Consider the following 16360-nt stretch of genomic DNA (forward strand, 5'->3'; position numbering starts at 1 on the left):
TCACGACTTTCTATACCTATTTCCTCCGATTCCGCTGCTCCACAGGGTGCTTGTGAAAATACAACAGGACAAGCCCCATTGTCTCCTGGTAGCCCCCTGGTGGCCTCGGCAGGTGTGGTTTCCGACACTGCTGCGGTTAGCCAAGGGATCCTTCGTACACTTCCCGCAGGAGTTGGATCTCCTCCAAGCTCAGGAAGGCCAGGTCCTTCACTACGATCCTCTGAGTCTCAAGTTGACTCTATGGGAAATACGCTTTCAGTGATGGATGACCGTATCAATGAGGTCCTGTTGAATTGTCGTAAACTGTCTACTAGGACGTCTTACGCAAAGAAGTGGGATTTATTCCTACAGTACTTGAGTTCTTCCAATTTACCTCCTCCGCCAGTGGATTTGAGGTCTATTTTTGCGTTTATTTTGTCCAGAATGGACTTGGGACTCAGTTTTTCTTCAGTTAAGGTGTATTTAGCTGCGGTGTCAGCTTTTCATCCATCTATTGATGGGTTTTCAGTTTTCTCGCATCCTCAGACGAAACAGTTTTGTAAAGGTCTTATTCGCCTGTACCCTCCCCGTCGTTCTCCGACTCCGGCCTGGGATTTGGCTTTAGTTTTGCGGTTTTTGATGGGAAAACCCTTCGAACCACTGGCCACTTGCTCTCTAAAGTTGTTATCGCTCAAGACTGCGTTTCTGGTGGCCATTACTTCTGCTCGTCGAGTCAGTGAGTTGTCTGCTTTAAGGTGTGATCCACCATACTTGATTTTTTCCCCTCATGGGGTGTCGTTGTCTTTGGACATCTCCTTCTTACCGAAAGTCGTTTCGGAGTTTCATCTACGTTCAGATATAGTTTTGCCGTCATTTTTCCCGTCTCCTGCCAATGAAGAGGAACGGAAATTGCACTCTCTGGATGTTAAGAGGGCGTTGCTGTTCTATTTGGGCAGGACCAAGTCTTTTCGTCAGTCTCCAGCCTTGTTTGTTGCTCACAGTATGCCCTCCCTAGGGAAGAAGATCTCTTCCCAGACGCTGTCCAGGTGGATTGTGGAAGTAATCAAGCTATGTTACGCTTTGGCTAAGAGACCTCTTCCAGGTCAACTTCGCGCCCACTCTACAAGGGCGGTGGCGGCTTCCACAGCTTTCCTGAGAGGGATGCCATTGGAGGACATCTGCAACGCTGCGACTTGGGCTACTCCGCTCACCTTCGTGAAGCATTATGCCCTTGATGTCCGGTCTACTCGTCGTGTGGCGTTGGGTCGGTCTATTTTGCAGACGGCGCAGGTGTAGGGCCTCGGCCCCTCCTCCAGGTAAGAGTTATTGCTTGCTATTCTCCCAAGGGTGTGATGCACAGAGACCACGAAGAAGATAGACAGGTTGCTTACCTGTAACTGGTGATCTTCGAGTGGTCATCTGTGCATTCACACCACCCGCCCTCCTCCCCCTCTGCTCTCGGCCCTTCATCTTGTTTCTTTGAAGGCTGTTGGGCGGCGGTCAGAAGGAACTGGCGGGATCTGCGTGCCCCTCCTTGGTCATGCGCAGTGGAGCCGGCGCGTGACCTGGGAGAGGCGCGAAAATCCCTTTTGCTAGCTATCGGTACCGAGAAGGTTCAGCGCAGGCGCAGAGTATCCCAAGGGTGTGAATGCACAGATGACCACTCGAAGATCACCAGTTACAGGTAAGCAACCTGTCTTTTGTGTCAGAGCTCTCTCAGCCCCACCCACCTCACAGGGTGTCTGTTGTGGGGAGGGGAAGGGAAAGGAGTTTGTAAGCCACTCTGAGACTCCAAGTGAAGGGCGGGATATAAATCCAATCTCTTCTTCTCTACTTCTTCTGATATATAAACACTGATGAAATCCTGTAAATTAAAATAAAATCCATACATAGCAGAATATCAAAAGAACCAAGCTCAGTGTTCCAACCCACCATCATGCTATGGTCACTTCCTGAATAGAACTGCTTTATGCAACTTCCTGAAGGACAGGCAGAAGATTATTTCCCAACTCTTCTGGAAAACTCTACCAGAAGAGGCCTAGATCAGAATAAATGTTGATAATTTCCAGATCAGCATATAATAGACTAGTAGTAAAATTTCAACTATGTGAAGGCTGTAGAGAGTGAACAGTGTTTCAGTGTCATGGAGAATATTTATGTATTTATTTATTTATCTACATTATTTATAATCCACCTTTCTTGCTAAGCATTAAGAAGGATTATGCAGTGTAAATCAATACAACCAACAGGATGGGACATCCAGTAAGCAGTGAAAAAGCAGTGAAAGGTTTTGGCCTGTCACAAGAAACTTAAAAGGTTTGGTGCCAGGTAGGGTGGGTGTTTCATAGATGATGTGGCACACCAAAGATAATCCTCTGTGGCCACCTACCTGACTTCAAAGGGTGGAGGTCCACAAATCAGAATATCAGCACTCAGAACAGTCTTGTATGGGAGCAGGTGATCCTATAGATACCCTTGTCTCACATGGCTTAGGACTTGGAACCAGCTGAACACAGACCTACACAGGCAGTCCCTAGCACCGGCATTGGCAACATTTATTTATTTATTTTTTATTTATAATCAAATATATACCCTGCACTCCCCGCAAAGCAGGCTCAGGGTGGCTTCCAACAACAATACAAAATAAAATCATAAATAGTACAGAATTAAAACACAATTAAAATAATGCATTACAAATGTTACGAAGTACTGACGGCAGATAAAATAAACAAATGAGATATTTTCAAATAAAGTGCTTCGATGTTATTCCACAAGTGTTTGGATGTTATGTTGCTCGTTCTTGAGGCAGCTGCTGATGTCAACATTACGGGCCGTGCTCTAAGGTGGCAGCGGCCCCTAGTTATATGCCTGGCAGAAGAGCTCCATCTTGCAGGCCCTGCGGAGCTGTGAAAGGTCCCACAGGGCCCTGATCTCCTCCGGGAGCTCGTTCCACCAGGTAGGGGCCGCCACTGAGAAGGCCCCGGCCCTAGTAGCAGCTAGGTTGGCCTCCCTCGGGCCAGGGAGGGTCAACCGACATAATCACTGTCAATCTGTAATCAGTATTTGCTAGCAATTTTGGTACTGCATTTTGGACCAACTGAAGTTTCCAGAATTCTTCCCAAATGTGTACATGTGGAGCTACCAGATTGTTAACCTCTTGACAACCTTGTGAGTTACATTAGGTAAGAGAGTGAGTGACTGGCCCTTCCTCTTAACTTCATGGCTAAGTGGGATTAGTTGCTGTGTTTCAACACAGTATCCACTATTTCCAGTCTATGTGCTTTGTTACCGGAAGATCTATGTTATTATGCAGAAATACTTTTAAAAGCTAAATAACATGTTAATGTAACAATAATAATAAAGGTGTTTTAGTAAATTTTTGTGAATTCAGTGGGAAAGGAGCAGTTGCAAGAACCATTATTGTACACATTCATTGTTCTTTTGATTTAAATCATAGGTGGTAAACTTGGCAAGAAACCTAATTTATTTTGGCTTCTACAATTTTTGTGACCTCCTAAGACTAACAAAAATCCTCCTGGCTATTTTGGACTGTGTACATGTTGCTACTATCTTTCCTATAGCCAAAGTGGCAAAAGGAGAAGAAAGTAAAGGTAAGAGTTGCAAAGGAAAACAAAGAAATCCAGCATGCAGTTAAAAATAGTTTGGGTGATGATTGGCCTTAATGCCATTTACCCCTAGTCACAGAGTGGGGGGAATCGATTGAATGAAAAACACATGGGAAGACTATGTGGGACTGGGAAAGAAAGATATGTGAGGAAGAGCAGAGCCATCTGGATCCAGGCTTTGCTTAACTCTGGTTTCGTGATCCCATTAATAGCTTTGTATAATTACACTAACCCTCAGCATGAAAACCTCCGTATAGTCTTTCAAATGTAGTTCCAGTCTGAAGATCTAAATGCTTCTAGAACTCAGGTTTAGATCTTAAGTGAACAACTGGTTTTGGGTATATCAGTGAATATTCAGTGATTAACTCCATAATCATGATGGCCAGAAATCCGGACTTTCTTTTAAATGTTATTCTAACAAACAGTTCCTTGGCCACTTTTCCCCCAGCATTATTAATGCTTCAAAAACAAATGTTGCAATATGGGATGCCCTGTTGTACAGAACTGTTGCCATGTTTGACCTGGATGGTAGTGAGAAATTAAATATTTTGTAAGACCAGATTCTGTTGGCCTCACAGCGGCAGTAGTGGGCTTTTTTATCCAGCTTCTGGTAGAGAGTAAAAACATACTTATCCGGAGTTTCTCTTCAAAATGACTTTTACCCAGATTTTGTGCCAGAAGCTACTTGTATAACATGAATGTGTGTCTGTATATGTGTATATGTATATACATGCTCATGTGAATAACTGAATGAACACAAAACATGTATACTATTTGCCCAAAATGTGTATCATACCATTTATATGCATTTGCAAAAGGTTGATGATGGCAACATTCAAATAAGTATTGAAAATGCTTTGAGCAGATACTGAAGAATAATTATGATTTTGTAATGTGTGGTCTGCCTTCATTATGCTAAGCTGACTTGAGAAGGTCACTTAATGCAATAAGCATAGAGTTGAGTTCCTCTTAACATGTACCCACTTCTTCCTTGGAATACATTGAGGCAATTATACTTGTCTCTTTTTTCACAGTATGTAAGGTATTAAAAAAAAAGAGTAAAGGACAAAATCTTTCAGTGTGTTTTTCTAGTTTAGACATGGTGAAAATATGACATGGAACTATTTAACATTAAATCTGCTTCTACCATAATGAGCGAAATGACCCCAACTGGCAGAGGCTGAGGCCAGGTTTCTCTAAACTGAAGTTTTGCAGAACTCTCAGTCTTATGTATACTACATCTATCTGTTTTGTTCTGTCCCTGAAGGCAGCAACGTGATGAGATCAATCCATGGGGTGGGAGAACTGATGACCCAAGTTGTACTCAGGGGTGGTGGGTTCTTGCCCATAACACCACTTGCTGCTGCTCCAGAGGGTACTGTGAAACAGGCTGAACCTGAGAAAGAGGACATCTTGGTAATGGACACCAAGCTGAAAATCATTGAAATACTTCAGGTATACTTCCTGAATGGCTGTTGTGGCTCCAAGCCTGTATTATGTACACTGCTTTATTTATATTTTTACTTTTTAGAAAGTTTGTGAGAAGAGACTTTCATTTTGACTGAATTAGAATACATTTTTAATTGAAAGTAGGATTGTTTCCAGTGATTCATACACCCATAGAACATTGTATTTTGTCGAAGGCTTTCACGGCCGGAGTTCATTAGCTGTTGTGGATTTTCCAGGTTGTATGGCCGTGGTCTTGGCATTGTAGGACCTAACGTTTCGCCAGTAGCTGTGACTGGCATCCTCAGAGGTATAACACAGAAAGATGGAGTACTCCACAGCCATACAACCCGAAAAATCTACAACAGCTAAAGAACATTGTATTGTTGGGATTAAATTAAACTGTTTAAATGATTTGGAGCAAAGTAGTTTACTGAAGATGCTGTAAATAATGTGGATTACCAATAATATACTTCCCAGGTTTATTTTTAGCTATTTTGAAAGCTAGGATTTAGCACTCATTGCCAGTGAACATGTGCAGAGTGTATTTCCACTACTGATAATCACAGATACTCTTAAGCATCTGAGGTTAGAAGCAATACTTCTAGGTTAGAGGGTGTAGTTCTAGCACTTCTCTTTTACAGAATTAACCACTGCATAAATCAAAGACATTAAGAGGAAGCTGAAACTTCTCATTCTGATATTATCATCCACCATAGATAAACATAAGAGAAGCTAATGTAGGATCAGGCCAGTGGCCCATCTAGTTCGTAACTGGTTATGCTTGTACAGGCTAATCAATGATCTGCTGAAATTATAGGCAGGAACTGACAATTTTGAAGTTTTAATTTATTACATCTCTGAATACAAACTTGAGAATATGAAACTGTTGTGTTATTAGACTCATTTGTCTGTTTTAATTTCCCCCCCCCCTCAAATGGCGGAATCCTCAGTTTATTTTGAATGTGAGATTGGATTACAGAATTTCCTGCCTTCTGTGTATATTCAAGCGTGAGTTTGATGAAAGCAATGCCCAGTCACCTGACTCTCCTACAGGAAGCAATAACCAAGAACTGCCCAATGTTCCAGGTTTGTTATGACATATTCTTCTAGCCAACATGTGGTGTGTGTATATTATAATATAATCAGTCTACGATAAGAGACCAGTGCTCCTGAAAGGCTTGGCGTGGTAGTGCTAGGGATGGAGTAGGAGCCTTCTAAACTATGATTTGGTGCTAAGGCAGGACTTAAAAGGAACTGGTGGTCACAACTGTACATTGAGTAGCTATATTTCAGGCATAAAGAGAGTATTTATATATTTTGGCAGTGACCACCATGTACTTGGCTTTGCTCTTTAAGGACAACAGAGGTCATCTTGACACATAATGTGTCTTTGTTTCCTTAGTAATGTCCAAATGGAGAACTCTCTCATATCCCTCACAATGAGATGGCTTGAGCTCCATGCAAACATCTGGAATGCATGTAATCTCAGTGTGGGAAGGATGCACAAGTTCCTGTTGGACTCTACTCAAAAAGCCCAGATTGGCAGTACTTTGGTAGTTTGTTCATTGTCTGGTGCTGTGAAAAGCCATCCTTAATATATTTTGTCAGTGGTAATAGGTTGTTCCATCTTCCTCTAATCCCAGTTGAAATTTACATCATAGAAAAATGCTACAAAGTTATGTGTGGTTTTTTCCTGCTCCCTAGACTGCTCCCTGCTCTTTAGCGACTTACATAGCTATGAGGCTATTTAAACCATGGTGGTTTCAGCCTCTGCGATATGTATTTTAAAATTATACATGCCATTAGTTCACAGTCAGGTCATTGATTGATTGTTTTGCACGAAAATGCCAAATTTACATTCAAATTCTGCATGTAGATGATAATCTTATAAAAATATTTCTTCTTATTTCTGTACATTTTTTCAGATTGAATACTTCATGATGATGTTACTAATTCAATCTGCTAAAATTGGAATTTATTTATTTTGGGGCAAGGCAAAACTGTGGTAGAGGATGGTGTTCAAATGCTATATAGGGGGAACATGTAGTCAGGGCTAATAACAGTCTATTATCTCTTGCTGTTCATACCTTCTCTTTGTTGGGATCTATGAATGGCCCTTCTGTCAAGTGTCTTCTGCTATAATAAATAGCTACCGTAAGCCATCTATATTGACCCCCAAGAATTTTTTTATTTAGTTATTTATTAAATTTCTACCCCGCCCTTCCCACTGTAGCAGGCTCAGGACAGCTTACATAGGATATTATGCAGCTAAAACAAAATTTAGATAAACTCATAACAATATTGAGTATAAAACATTACAAAATGCTAGTGCTAAGATAATTCATATGCAGTATCGGGCATGAACAGCATCCAACAGACAGGCAGTTCCCATCGTAGTCTGGTATGGTACGGCTCCCTAGACAAAGGCCTGATGGAAGAGCTCCGTCTTGCAGGCCCTGTGGAACAGCAAGAGGTCCTGCAGGGCCCTGATGTCTTTCAGGAGCTCATTCCACCAGTACGGAGCCGCCACTGAGAAGGCCCTGGCCTTCGTCACAGCCAGCCTGGCTTCTCTGGGGCCCGGCAGGGCCAGACGGTTTTGGGACCCCGATCATAGAGTTCTCTGGGGAACATGTGGGGAAAGGCAATCCCTTAGGTATGCAGGTCCCTGACCATATAGGTCTTTAAAGGTAAGAACCAGCACCTTGAACCGAATTCGGTATGCTATAGGCAGCCAGTGCAGTGCTTTTAGCACAGGTTGGATGTGCTCCTGCATAGGGAGGCCCAACAACAACCTGGCCGCCACATTCTGCATCAGCTCCAGCTTCCGGATCTGGGACAAGAGCAGCCCCATGTAGAGAGCATTACAGTAATCTTGAGGTGACCATTGCGTGGATCACTGTTGCCAGGTCATTGTGTTCGAGGAAGGGAACCAGCTGCCTAATTTTTGCCAGTCTGCAAAAATTCAACATTATAGAGTAGGGTTGACCAAAACTATTCTAGGGATGGAGTTTCACAGAAGGATTCCGCACTTCAACTGTTGGGATTAGATATGCTGTATATTAGCAATTGATTGCTTTACAGTCAGCTGACTTTTTAAAAATCTCAGGGAAATGTTGTTCTATATTTTCAGTGGTCAAGAGCATTTTATTGGGTGCCTTCCCCTTGCTATGGGGATTGCACAAACTAAATTGAATTGGCTCCGGTTGCTGAATTCTTATTATGCATTTGGAGTAGAAAAAGAACTTCCTTTGAATCTTCTTTCTTTCATGGAGAATTGCTTTGCCTTTCAGCTGAAGGTTCACCTAGTCCACTTATGGGGAAGAAAAGAGTGATAGAATTTGCTGTAGTCAGTTTATTGATTTAAGATGTTTTGCTGCCCAACCTAGAACACATTTATTTTTCCTTTACAGGAGCTCTTGACTTCGAACATATTGAAGAACAAGCGGAGGGCATATTTGGAGGCAGGAAAGTATTTCTTAAGCTGTGGCAGTTTCTTTTAGTCTTCCCTGAGCCATATGTATAGAACTGTTTCTGGAGAGCTGCAGTCCAAACAGTTCTTCAGGGGATCAAACCTTTGTACTGATCATGAAGACATTTGCAAATCAAAACTTGATAAGTGATTTTAAAAAATATGTCTGTTGAAGGCCCTTCCATCAAGGGAGGGTGGGTGAGGAGGGGACAGAATTTTATTCTTAGCACAAGTGTAGCACTATCCCAAACGAGGCCCTATAGTAAACTATTCTGCTTATCCTGCCTCATACATTGAAGTTGGGCTGGAGCAAGTGTTGAGGAGAACTATTATCTCTTGCTTTTCACACCTTAAAACAACTTAAGCCGAACAGATTTGCACTTCAGTGATGATAGGAGGCATCACAAATGGTGGGTGAGAGAAAGCTTTTCTAGTGTTTGCAAATGTTGGCAAAGATTTTTACTATTTTTGATGGAGAGGCCATAGCCAGGAATGATCTGAAATAGTTCATAAAAATTAACTGCTATTTTTAAAACAGATTTTTAAAATATTTTTAAATGGCAGCCATGTGGTAGGATTATACCTATGGTCTCATTCTTTATCAGTGATGTCATAGGTACAATCCAATAGGTATTGATGACATTTGTGAACCACAGCAGATAAGGCTCTTCACATGTAATATAAATGATAGTTAAAAGTGGAAGGAATGATGGTTTCCAAACTGTCAGGTGCTAGCCAGGGAATGAAGGTAAGAAGTCATTCTTGCAGTAATAATTTTGAGGTTACAAAACTGGAGGTAGAAAGGTAATGGGGGGATTGGTGTTGGTTTTGAGGTAAGAACTGAATGTACCATTTGCATTGTATCCAAAGTTTATTACAGACAGACAGAAAGAAAGCCATTCTCTCATTCCCCATTTCTGGTTAACATTATAATACTAGGTCATTTGTAACGGTCTCTTGTTTCTCTCCCCAACACCAGACAAACCAGTAAAGGAAGATTCTTAAAACTTGAGGCAATCTGGTTAACTCCCTTGTTCTATTTTTTCCCTTAGTGAAGAGAATACACCACTAGATTTGGACGATCATGGGGGCAGAACTTTCCTTAGAGTGTTGCTCCACTTAACAATGCATGATTATCCTCCGCTTGTATCTGGAGCACTTCAGCTACTCTTCAGGCATTTCAGTCAGAGACAAGAAGTCCTTCAAGCCTTTAAGCAGGTAAATGTCTCTCTCGTTATGCCCACCCCCATTTTCTCTGCACTTTAACTCTAAATGCAAGTGTGTTATGCAACTAATGGGTTGCAATTCATATAAGGTTCAACTACTTGTTACCAGCCAAGATGTTGACAACTACAAGCAGATAAAACAAGATTTGGACCAGCTAAGATCTATTGTGGAAAAATCAGAGCTCTGGGTGTACAAAGGCCAGGGACCTGACGAGACTATGGAGGTTGCAGCCGGAGAAAACGAACATAAGAAGAAAGAGGTAAGAAGTGTTTTTTGTCTCGATTTCTGGAGCTGGTATATCATAGTGGCTATGAATGTGAGCTAAGAGCTGGGAAGGCTCCACTTAAAATGTCACCTCAACCAAGATTGATGAGACAATGGCTTTAGAAGAGCCAGGCCTCTCAACATGCTCTGATTGCTTGCCATGCCACTGTCTGCAGTACAGAAATACTAAATACTGGCTTGACTTTCAGGGCTCTTGTAAGGATGGCTGAGATAATTAATACAGTGTGCTTTAACCACTTGGGGAAAAAATGCGGAACGCCACTGGCTGGTGTCCTGCCACTCTATGTGTGCAACATGAAGTTTTGTCAAGTTCCTCTTTGTTCCTGCAGCTCTTCCCACCCTTGGAAAGGTCAATTCCAGGTTTGGAGGAATAGCTGTATGGATTTGGGGTGGGGCTGAAATAAGGAAGGGTGAAGGATTGAAATCTCCTTCCTCTTCTGCAAGCTCCATTCTGCTGAGGAAATGGTCAATTTCACCCCCTAGCCACTCTTCAGCCGGCTGTCCTACACAGTGTTTCCTCTGCGTGGATCCTGTGACCCCAGACTTGATCTTTCCAGGGACTGGAAGGGAATGGAGGAATGGCGAAGAATGTGGGAAAACTTAGCATGCAGAACAGATGGTTGGATACATGCCGCTACATAAAAATGTTACGTATTAGTATAATGTAAACCATATGTCCGGGAACCTTAGAGGCAGGATAATCCAATTACAGTCCCATATATCTATGTTTACATTTCATGGTTTTAGCTTATTCTATGGTATCTTGCATGTAAAATGTGTCTGTATTGTAGAAAGCATCCCTAGGAAAGTGTGATGTGCGTGTGTCTTATACTACTTACTCCCCCCCCAAAAAAATGTGTTCCCATATTAACAAAGTTAGTTGGACATGGGCAAAACTAGATGTGACACTGTCCTTGGGTTCACTCTGAGGACATGCCTCCATTTTCTAGTATTGAGGAAAGCAGTATAAGAGCACTACAGGGGCCTTCACTGCAGCATGACGCAGGGGGAGGAGAGCCTCCTGTCTCTCTCCCCCCCCCCCAATGCTGTGTTCTTCTGACACCAAATGGTACCAGGGCCTGTGTTAGATATGAAGGGTTGCTCTAGAAGTAGGGAGTGACTTTTGAATATTATCATATGTGCGGTTATTAGGCTCCAGTTGTATATGTGTCCAAATGATAATATTAGTCAAGCATTTCCCAGTACTGCCTAATTGGCTGGGCAGGGTTTAATATGTACAGAGGAACTGGGTGTTGATCTCCCCCGTATTGTTTATTCCCATTTTACTGGGTCCTCCTACCTCTGGTGGGCTTCTATCCATCAACCAAAATTTTCACTTGGCCATGATGATGATGATAATCCATAGCAGTCTCCTTACTTCATTCACTTCCTCCCAATTGACTCCTCTTACTAATTTCCCCCACTATCTCTCCCACATCTTCTCTGTTTCTTGTTCATTATTTATTGATTTATTTTAAACATTTCTATCCTGCCTTATCTTCTCAGACTCGAGGCATCTACTGTCTGTATGGTTGATGAAGTATAGAGGACATTGATGGTATCCCAAAGTGTCTTACTCAGGTCTGATTCAAATATGCATTGGAAGAGTTATAGATCTCCCATGAAAGATTGAAATTACTACCTGCTGTTTCATTTGAGAGGGTTTACTGAAGTCATGCTGGATGGCTTTACAAGCCTGCTGTCACTGTGCTTCAAGAATAGGTGCTCTAAATTCAGCACAGAACAAAATGGGAAATGAAGAGGAAATAGCAATATCTAAATCTAAATCGAAGGGCATCTTACTAGCCATCAGACAATCCGTGGGGTTTTTTGTCTGTGAGTTCATAAACCTTTGTTGGATTAGATTACAGAAGCTGCTCTGGGAAATATATTGGGCATAATACAGACTGGGGGCATTGAAAGTGTCTATTTATTTATCATGTGGCAGAGTTACACACAGAAAGCACATAATAATATAAAATATGTAACCAAGTAGATACAGTGGGTATGCAGACATATTGGGCAATCCCCCTAAATACTTAAATATCTAAATTTTCAATCCATTCAATCGCAGCTGGGGAGAGTACAAAGAGATCTGTCACATCTCCATGGAGAGCACGATGTTCACATTCCTGTGACAGATGGGAAAGAAAAAGAGAAAGAGTTTGGTGGGTTGCACCACAATCGCATTCGGGTGCTGGTATTTTGCCCCATTTAAACAACAGGTCTGCACAGCTGCCAAAGCTTGTTCGTATTCTATTAGTGGTCTTCCATACTTTACATGACAAGTCAAATCCTGAGGACCTCTTGTTGGTATTTATCAGGTCATGGATATCGGGTAGAACTGATTGCATCCATGTTTGCAACCATTCATTCCCTAGATTGAAATGTTGTGATTGCAGGATTTGTGCAGAACTTATTGCTGGATGTTGGGATAGTCTGCATAGGCCTGCATCAGTCATGTCTTTATGGATGGGTAATTCTCTGTTTTCAATTATCTTTCTATATGCACGAAGATGTGATGTGGCTCAACATAGGTAGCCAATAGGTCAGAGTGGGTTTAATACATCCACTGATGTTTCTCATTGTTGTATTGAGTTGGATATCAAGCTTGTTGACATGGGGGCTGTTGAGCCACACTGAAGCACAGTATTTTGTGGTACTATACACCAGCCCCAAAGCTGAACATCTAAGTGTTGTAGCAGATGCACCCCAAGTTGTACCACATTATTTTGGGGGAATGTTGTTTTATGTGTATGTTTTCGCTGCTACATTGACAAGATGGTGTTTATAGCTCAAGGTTCTTTCCAGGGTAGTGCCAAGGTACTTAGGTGTGTGGTTGTGTCTAAGTTGGGTGCCATTAAGGTAGACAATGCATTCAGTTCATTGTTGGCAAGATTGTTATTGAGATGGAAACAGGTGCATTCTGTTTTTCTTGGACTTGGGATGCGCCATGATTTATGGTAGTAGTCAGCCAAAATTTTGACATCCCTAGTCAGTATTTCGTCTGATTGACTGACCCATAATTACTTGGAAAGTTCTAGTGCTAAGCATGTTATTTAGGAGTCAAAATAATGTTCTGCAAAGAAAAACTTGTACAGCAGACCATCCCTCCAGACTGCGTCATAAGCGTCAGTCAGATCGATGAAAACTGCTGATGTCTTTAGACAATCTTCTTATACCCTGCCTCAATGAAAGTTGTTATTATTTATTTATTTATTTATTTAATTTGTATCCCGCCCTCACCGCCAAGGCTGAGAACTTGGTCTTCACAATAATGACAGGGTCTAAAACCTGCTTGCTCTATAGGGACATGTTTGTTAATTCTGTCACTGATTCTGTTCAGGATTAGCCTCTCAAGGAGTTTATAACAAGAGCTCAGAATAGGACTCTAACTTTCTGCCAGATGTTTTGGTTTCCCAGGTTTCATAATAGCAACTATCTTTCTTGAATTCCCCTGGGAGTCTCATGATGTCAGTGAGAAACTTTGTGAGCCACTTCTTAGTGAACATGCTGTTGTTGATCAGGAACTCATTATGAATGCAGTGAAAGCCTGGTGTCTTTCCGCTCTTGATATCCTTCAGTGCCTTGGAAATCTCATCAGCACTGAAATCCCCTGACAGCTCACAGTCTTCAGGGCAAGTGCATTTCAAACTCTGGAGTTCTTTTTTTTATCCTGATTGTAAAATCTCAATTCTTTGGAGCTCTGGATAGGGATACCAGTTGGGCAGCTACCTGGTTTGACGTTACCTCTGGATTACCTCAGAGCACAGGTGGGCTTGCACTTAGTTTTTTTAACAGGCTCCAGGCATGCCTGAAATCCAAATTTGCAGTTGCTTCAGTCCATTGTTGTATATGTGCAGCACTGAGTTCATGGAGTAGTTCATCTGCTACTTCTGGGTCTTTGCTGTCAAGGAAATTTTGATACAGCCTCTTGCTGTTATCACTCCAGCTTGGAATATGTTCTTTCCAATATCCTTAAGGAATGTACCTTTTGGCTGTAGATGTAACAGCTCCAACAAATCGGCAGTAATTATTATGTGTTGGAGGGACCCATCTAAGACACCTATCCAGATCTTCACTGAAACCTTCCCAGTTCATCCTCTTAAAGTTCCGACACGGAAAAGACGTGATAACTGGTATTTGGTTTCCTATCTTGAGGATTACAGGTTGATGCTGGCTGTGTGGGAAAGTCTCGAGAACATGACTGGATATTCTCTGGTCAGATGAAACAAATGTTAAATCAGGGTTTGGACTCTCTATTCCATACTGCTGATCTGAAGGTGCACCTGTCTTTAGCATCAAAAATGAGATGCAAGCCATGTTCTTCAGCCCAGTCAACAAGTGCCTCACAGGTCTTATCATTAACCGTGTATCTTCAATTTCCATAGTGGCTGTTAAACTATACAGAAGGATGAGGATAGGTTGATAGGACATGTGCTGGCCATGAAGCAGAAGTAAGTTTGTAAACATTGACAACATTTACTTCCCCAACTTTTACTACAATTGTATGGATGTCATTGTGGATGTTGGTCAATACCAGCTACACATTTTCAATGCTGCTTTGGGCATAAGTCACTATGCCGTAGATATGATGGCATGTGATGCCAATAACATCATATTCCTCAATTTTCACTCTTTGGTGGGCTTGATTTTCATTATCAAGACGAGTTTCTTGAACAAGAGTTAAATCTATTTTATTGGCCAGTATTGACATTTAGCCTTCCTTATACCCTCAGTATTCATTTGGCAGATTTGGATGCCATTTCCTATACCCCTTGTCAAGTAGTCCTGAGAAGGACTGTTTGATTGCTTCCATGTGAGTAGTGTAGCCAGGAGATCCTGTGATTGTCTGGCAGCCAGAAGCTCTAGCTCTTTAGTGTTATCCATGGTGTAATGTGCCTGACACCTATAACATATGTGATTAGATGTGTTTACCCTTGTTAATCTGCCCTGATCCTGTAATTCATCCTGTAATTCAGCTGTTCTGGCTGAAAATTTGTAGACTGTAAACAGGTTGTCTACATCTTGCTAACAACTGGGGACGGCAACCCTTTGACTTGCATGATGTAAAGTGGCATGCTAGAACATTTTTCTTGACAAGCAGGTCTGTTTCTGCATCCAAGCAATCAAGGTGAGCACCTGAGATGCTGGCAGTGCTGATGGGGCCAGTGACATGGGCGAAGGCAACTGGCTTGACAAGGTGACCCCCTGAGGCAATGGGACTACCATTGGGTTGGGTCTTCTTCAGTGTGTCTGGCTAAATTCATCCCTTATCTTTCTCCCTCACTTGTTCACTGGCACATCATCATCATATTTGGACAATGTATTATTTTCAGAACATGGTCCTAAAAGGTTAACTTTCCCTCTTGACAACCTTTGCACATATCTTCCATGAATATGAAACAGGTTGGCATAGCTTCCCCTTATTTCATTATTATGAGACAAATATTAATACAGACTTGTAAAACATTCCAAAATGGAACCTTTGGATAGAGGAGACCTTTGCATTGGCCATTCATGAAAATGTCATATAGAGATGCAGAATGAAGTTGGTTACCTTTCCATATGGACTAATAGTGAAGCAACATTTTTAACCATAGTTTTTAAAAAGATTTCATTCACAGCCTATAAAGAAAATATTTAAGTGTTAATACTTAAAAAAAAAGCACAGCTTCCTTAGAATGACAATCATATCAGTTTAGAGATTCTCCTTCATCCTTTACTTTTTCTTTCTCTGTATTTTTTACATAGCCACCTGTTATTTTCCTCATATTTTTAAAGATTCTTCTTTTTCCTTTCCCAGAAGTATATGTTTCTTTGTTCAATAATTTAAGGAAAAAACATTTATTTAAAAAGTAGGCAGAACTCCTGAAGCCTTCCTAGAAGTTTTCTGTTCCATTATCCAGCTCTTCCCACTCTAAAACCTGATTCTGTCCGCTTTGTTCTATTCATCATGTTGCTCACCCACTTTGTTTGATTCCGCCACCTCCTCCTCAGCTATCCCCACTAGACTCGAGTCTAGAATAAATGTCTGGTAACGCAGTAAGAGCAAATTAAAAACAAAGGAAGCAAAACAGCACTAAGCATACTCTTTTATCTAGGTAATCTTTTAAAATGCTGCACAGTGCTGTTGGGCAGCAATAACAGTTAGCTAATGCACCAAATGTATTTGACAGTGCAAATAGTGATAATCTGTGAGGACTCATTATGGAAATATCGATGTTAAATTATATTTCATAAAACTAAACCTTTTTTTAATGAAGTCTTGGTAGAGCTTTTAGAATCCTGGTCCTTGTGAGAAAGAGCCACTTGGTCTTTTGTT

At 41.5% G+C, this 16360-nt stretch overlaps 1 protein-coding gene across 2 annotated transcripts in view; it reads left to right on the top strand.

Annotated features, from left to right (window-relative positions):
* Nucleotides 1-16360, top strand: part of ITPR1 (inositol 1,4,5-trisphosphate receptor, type 1) — a 323113-nt gene that overhangs the window by 140960 nt on the left and 165793 nt on the right. For both annotated transcript variants that reach the window (XM_015418813.1, XM_015418814.1), the window contains 6 exons: nt 3437-3590; nt 4873-5060; nt 6005-6140; nt 8465-8516; nt 9573-9741; nt 9839-10009. In XM_015418813.1, coding sequence (XP_015274299.1) covers nt 3437-3590; nt 4873-5060; nt 6005-6140; nt 8465-8516; nt 9573-9741; nt 9839-10009 — 870 coding nt within the window. The remainder of the gene's footprint in view (nt 1-3436; nt 3591-4872; nt 5061-6004; nt 6141-8464; nt 8517-9572; nt 9742-9838; nt 10010-16360) is intronic.

The sequence above is a fragment of the Gekko japonicus genome, unplaced genomic scaffold (assembly GCF_001447785.1).
Source record: "Gekko japonicus isolate JY-2015 unplaced genomic scaffold, Gekko_japonicus_V1.1 scaffold1315, whole genome shotgun sequence".
Lineage (NCBI taxonomy): Eukaryota > Metazoa > Chordata > Lepidosauria > Squamata > Gekkonidae > Gekko > Gekko japonicus.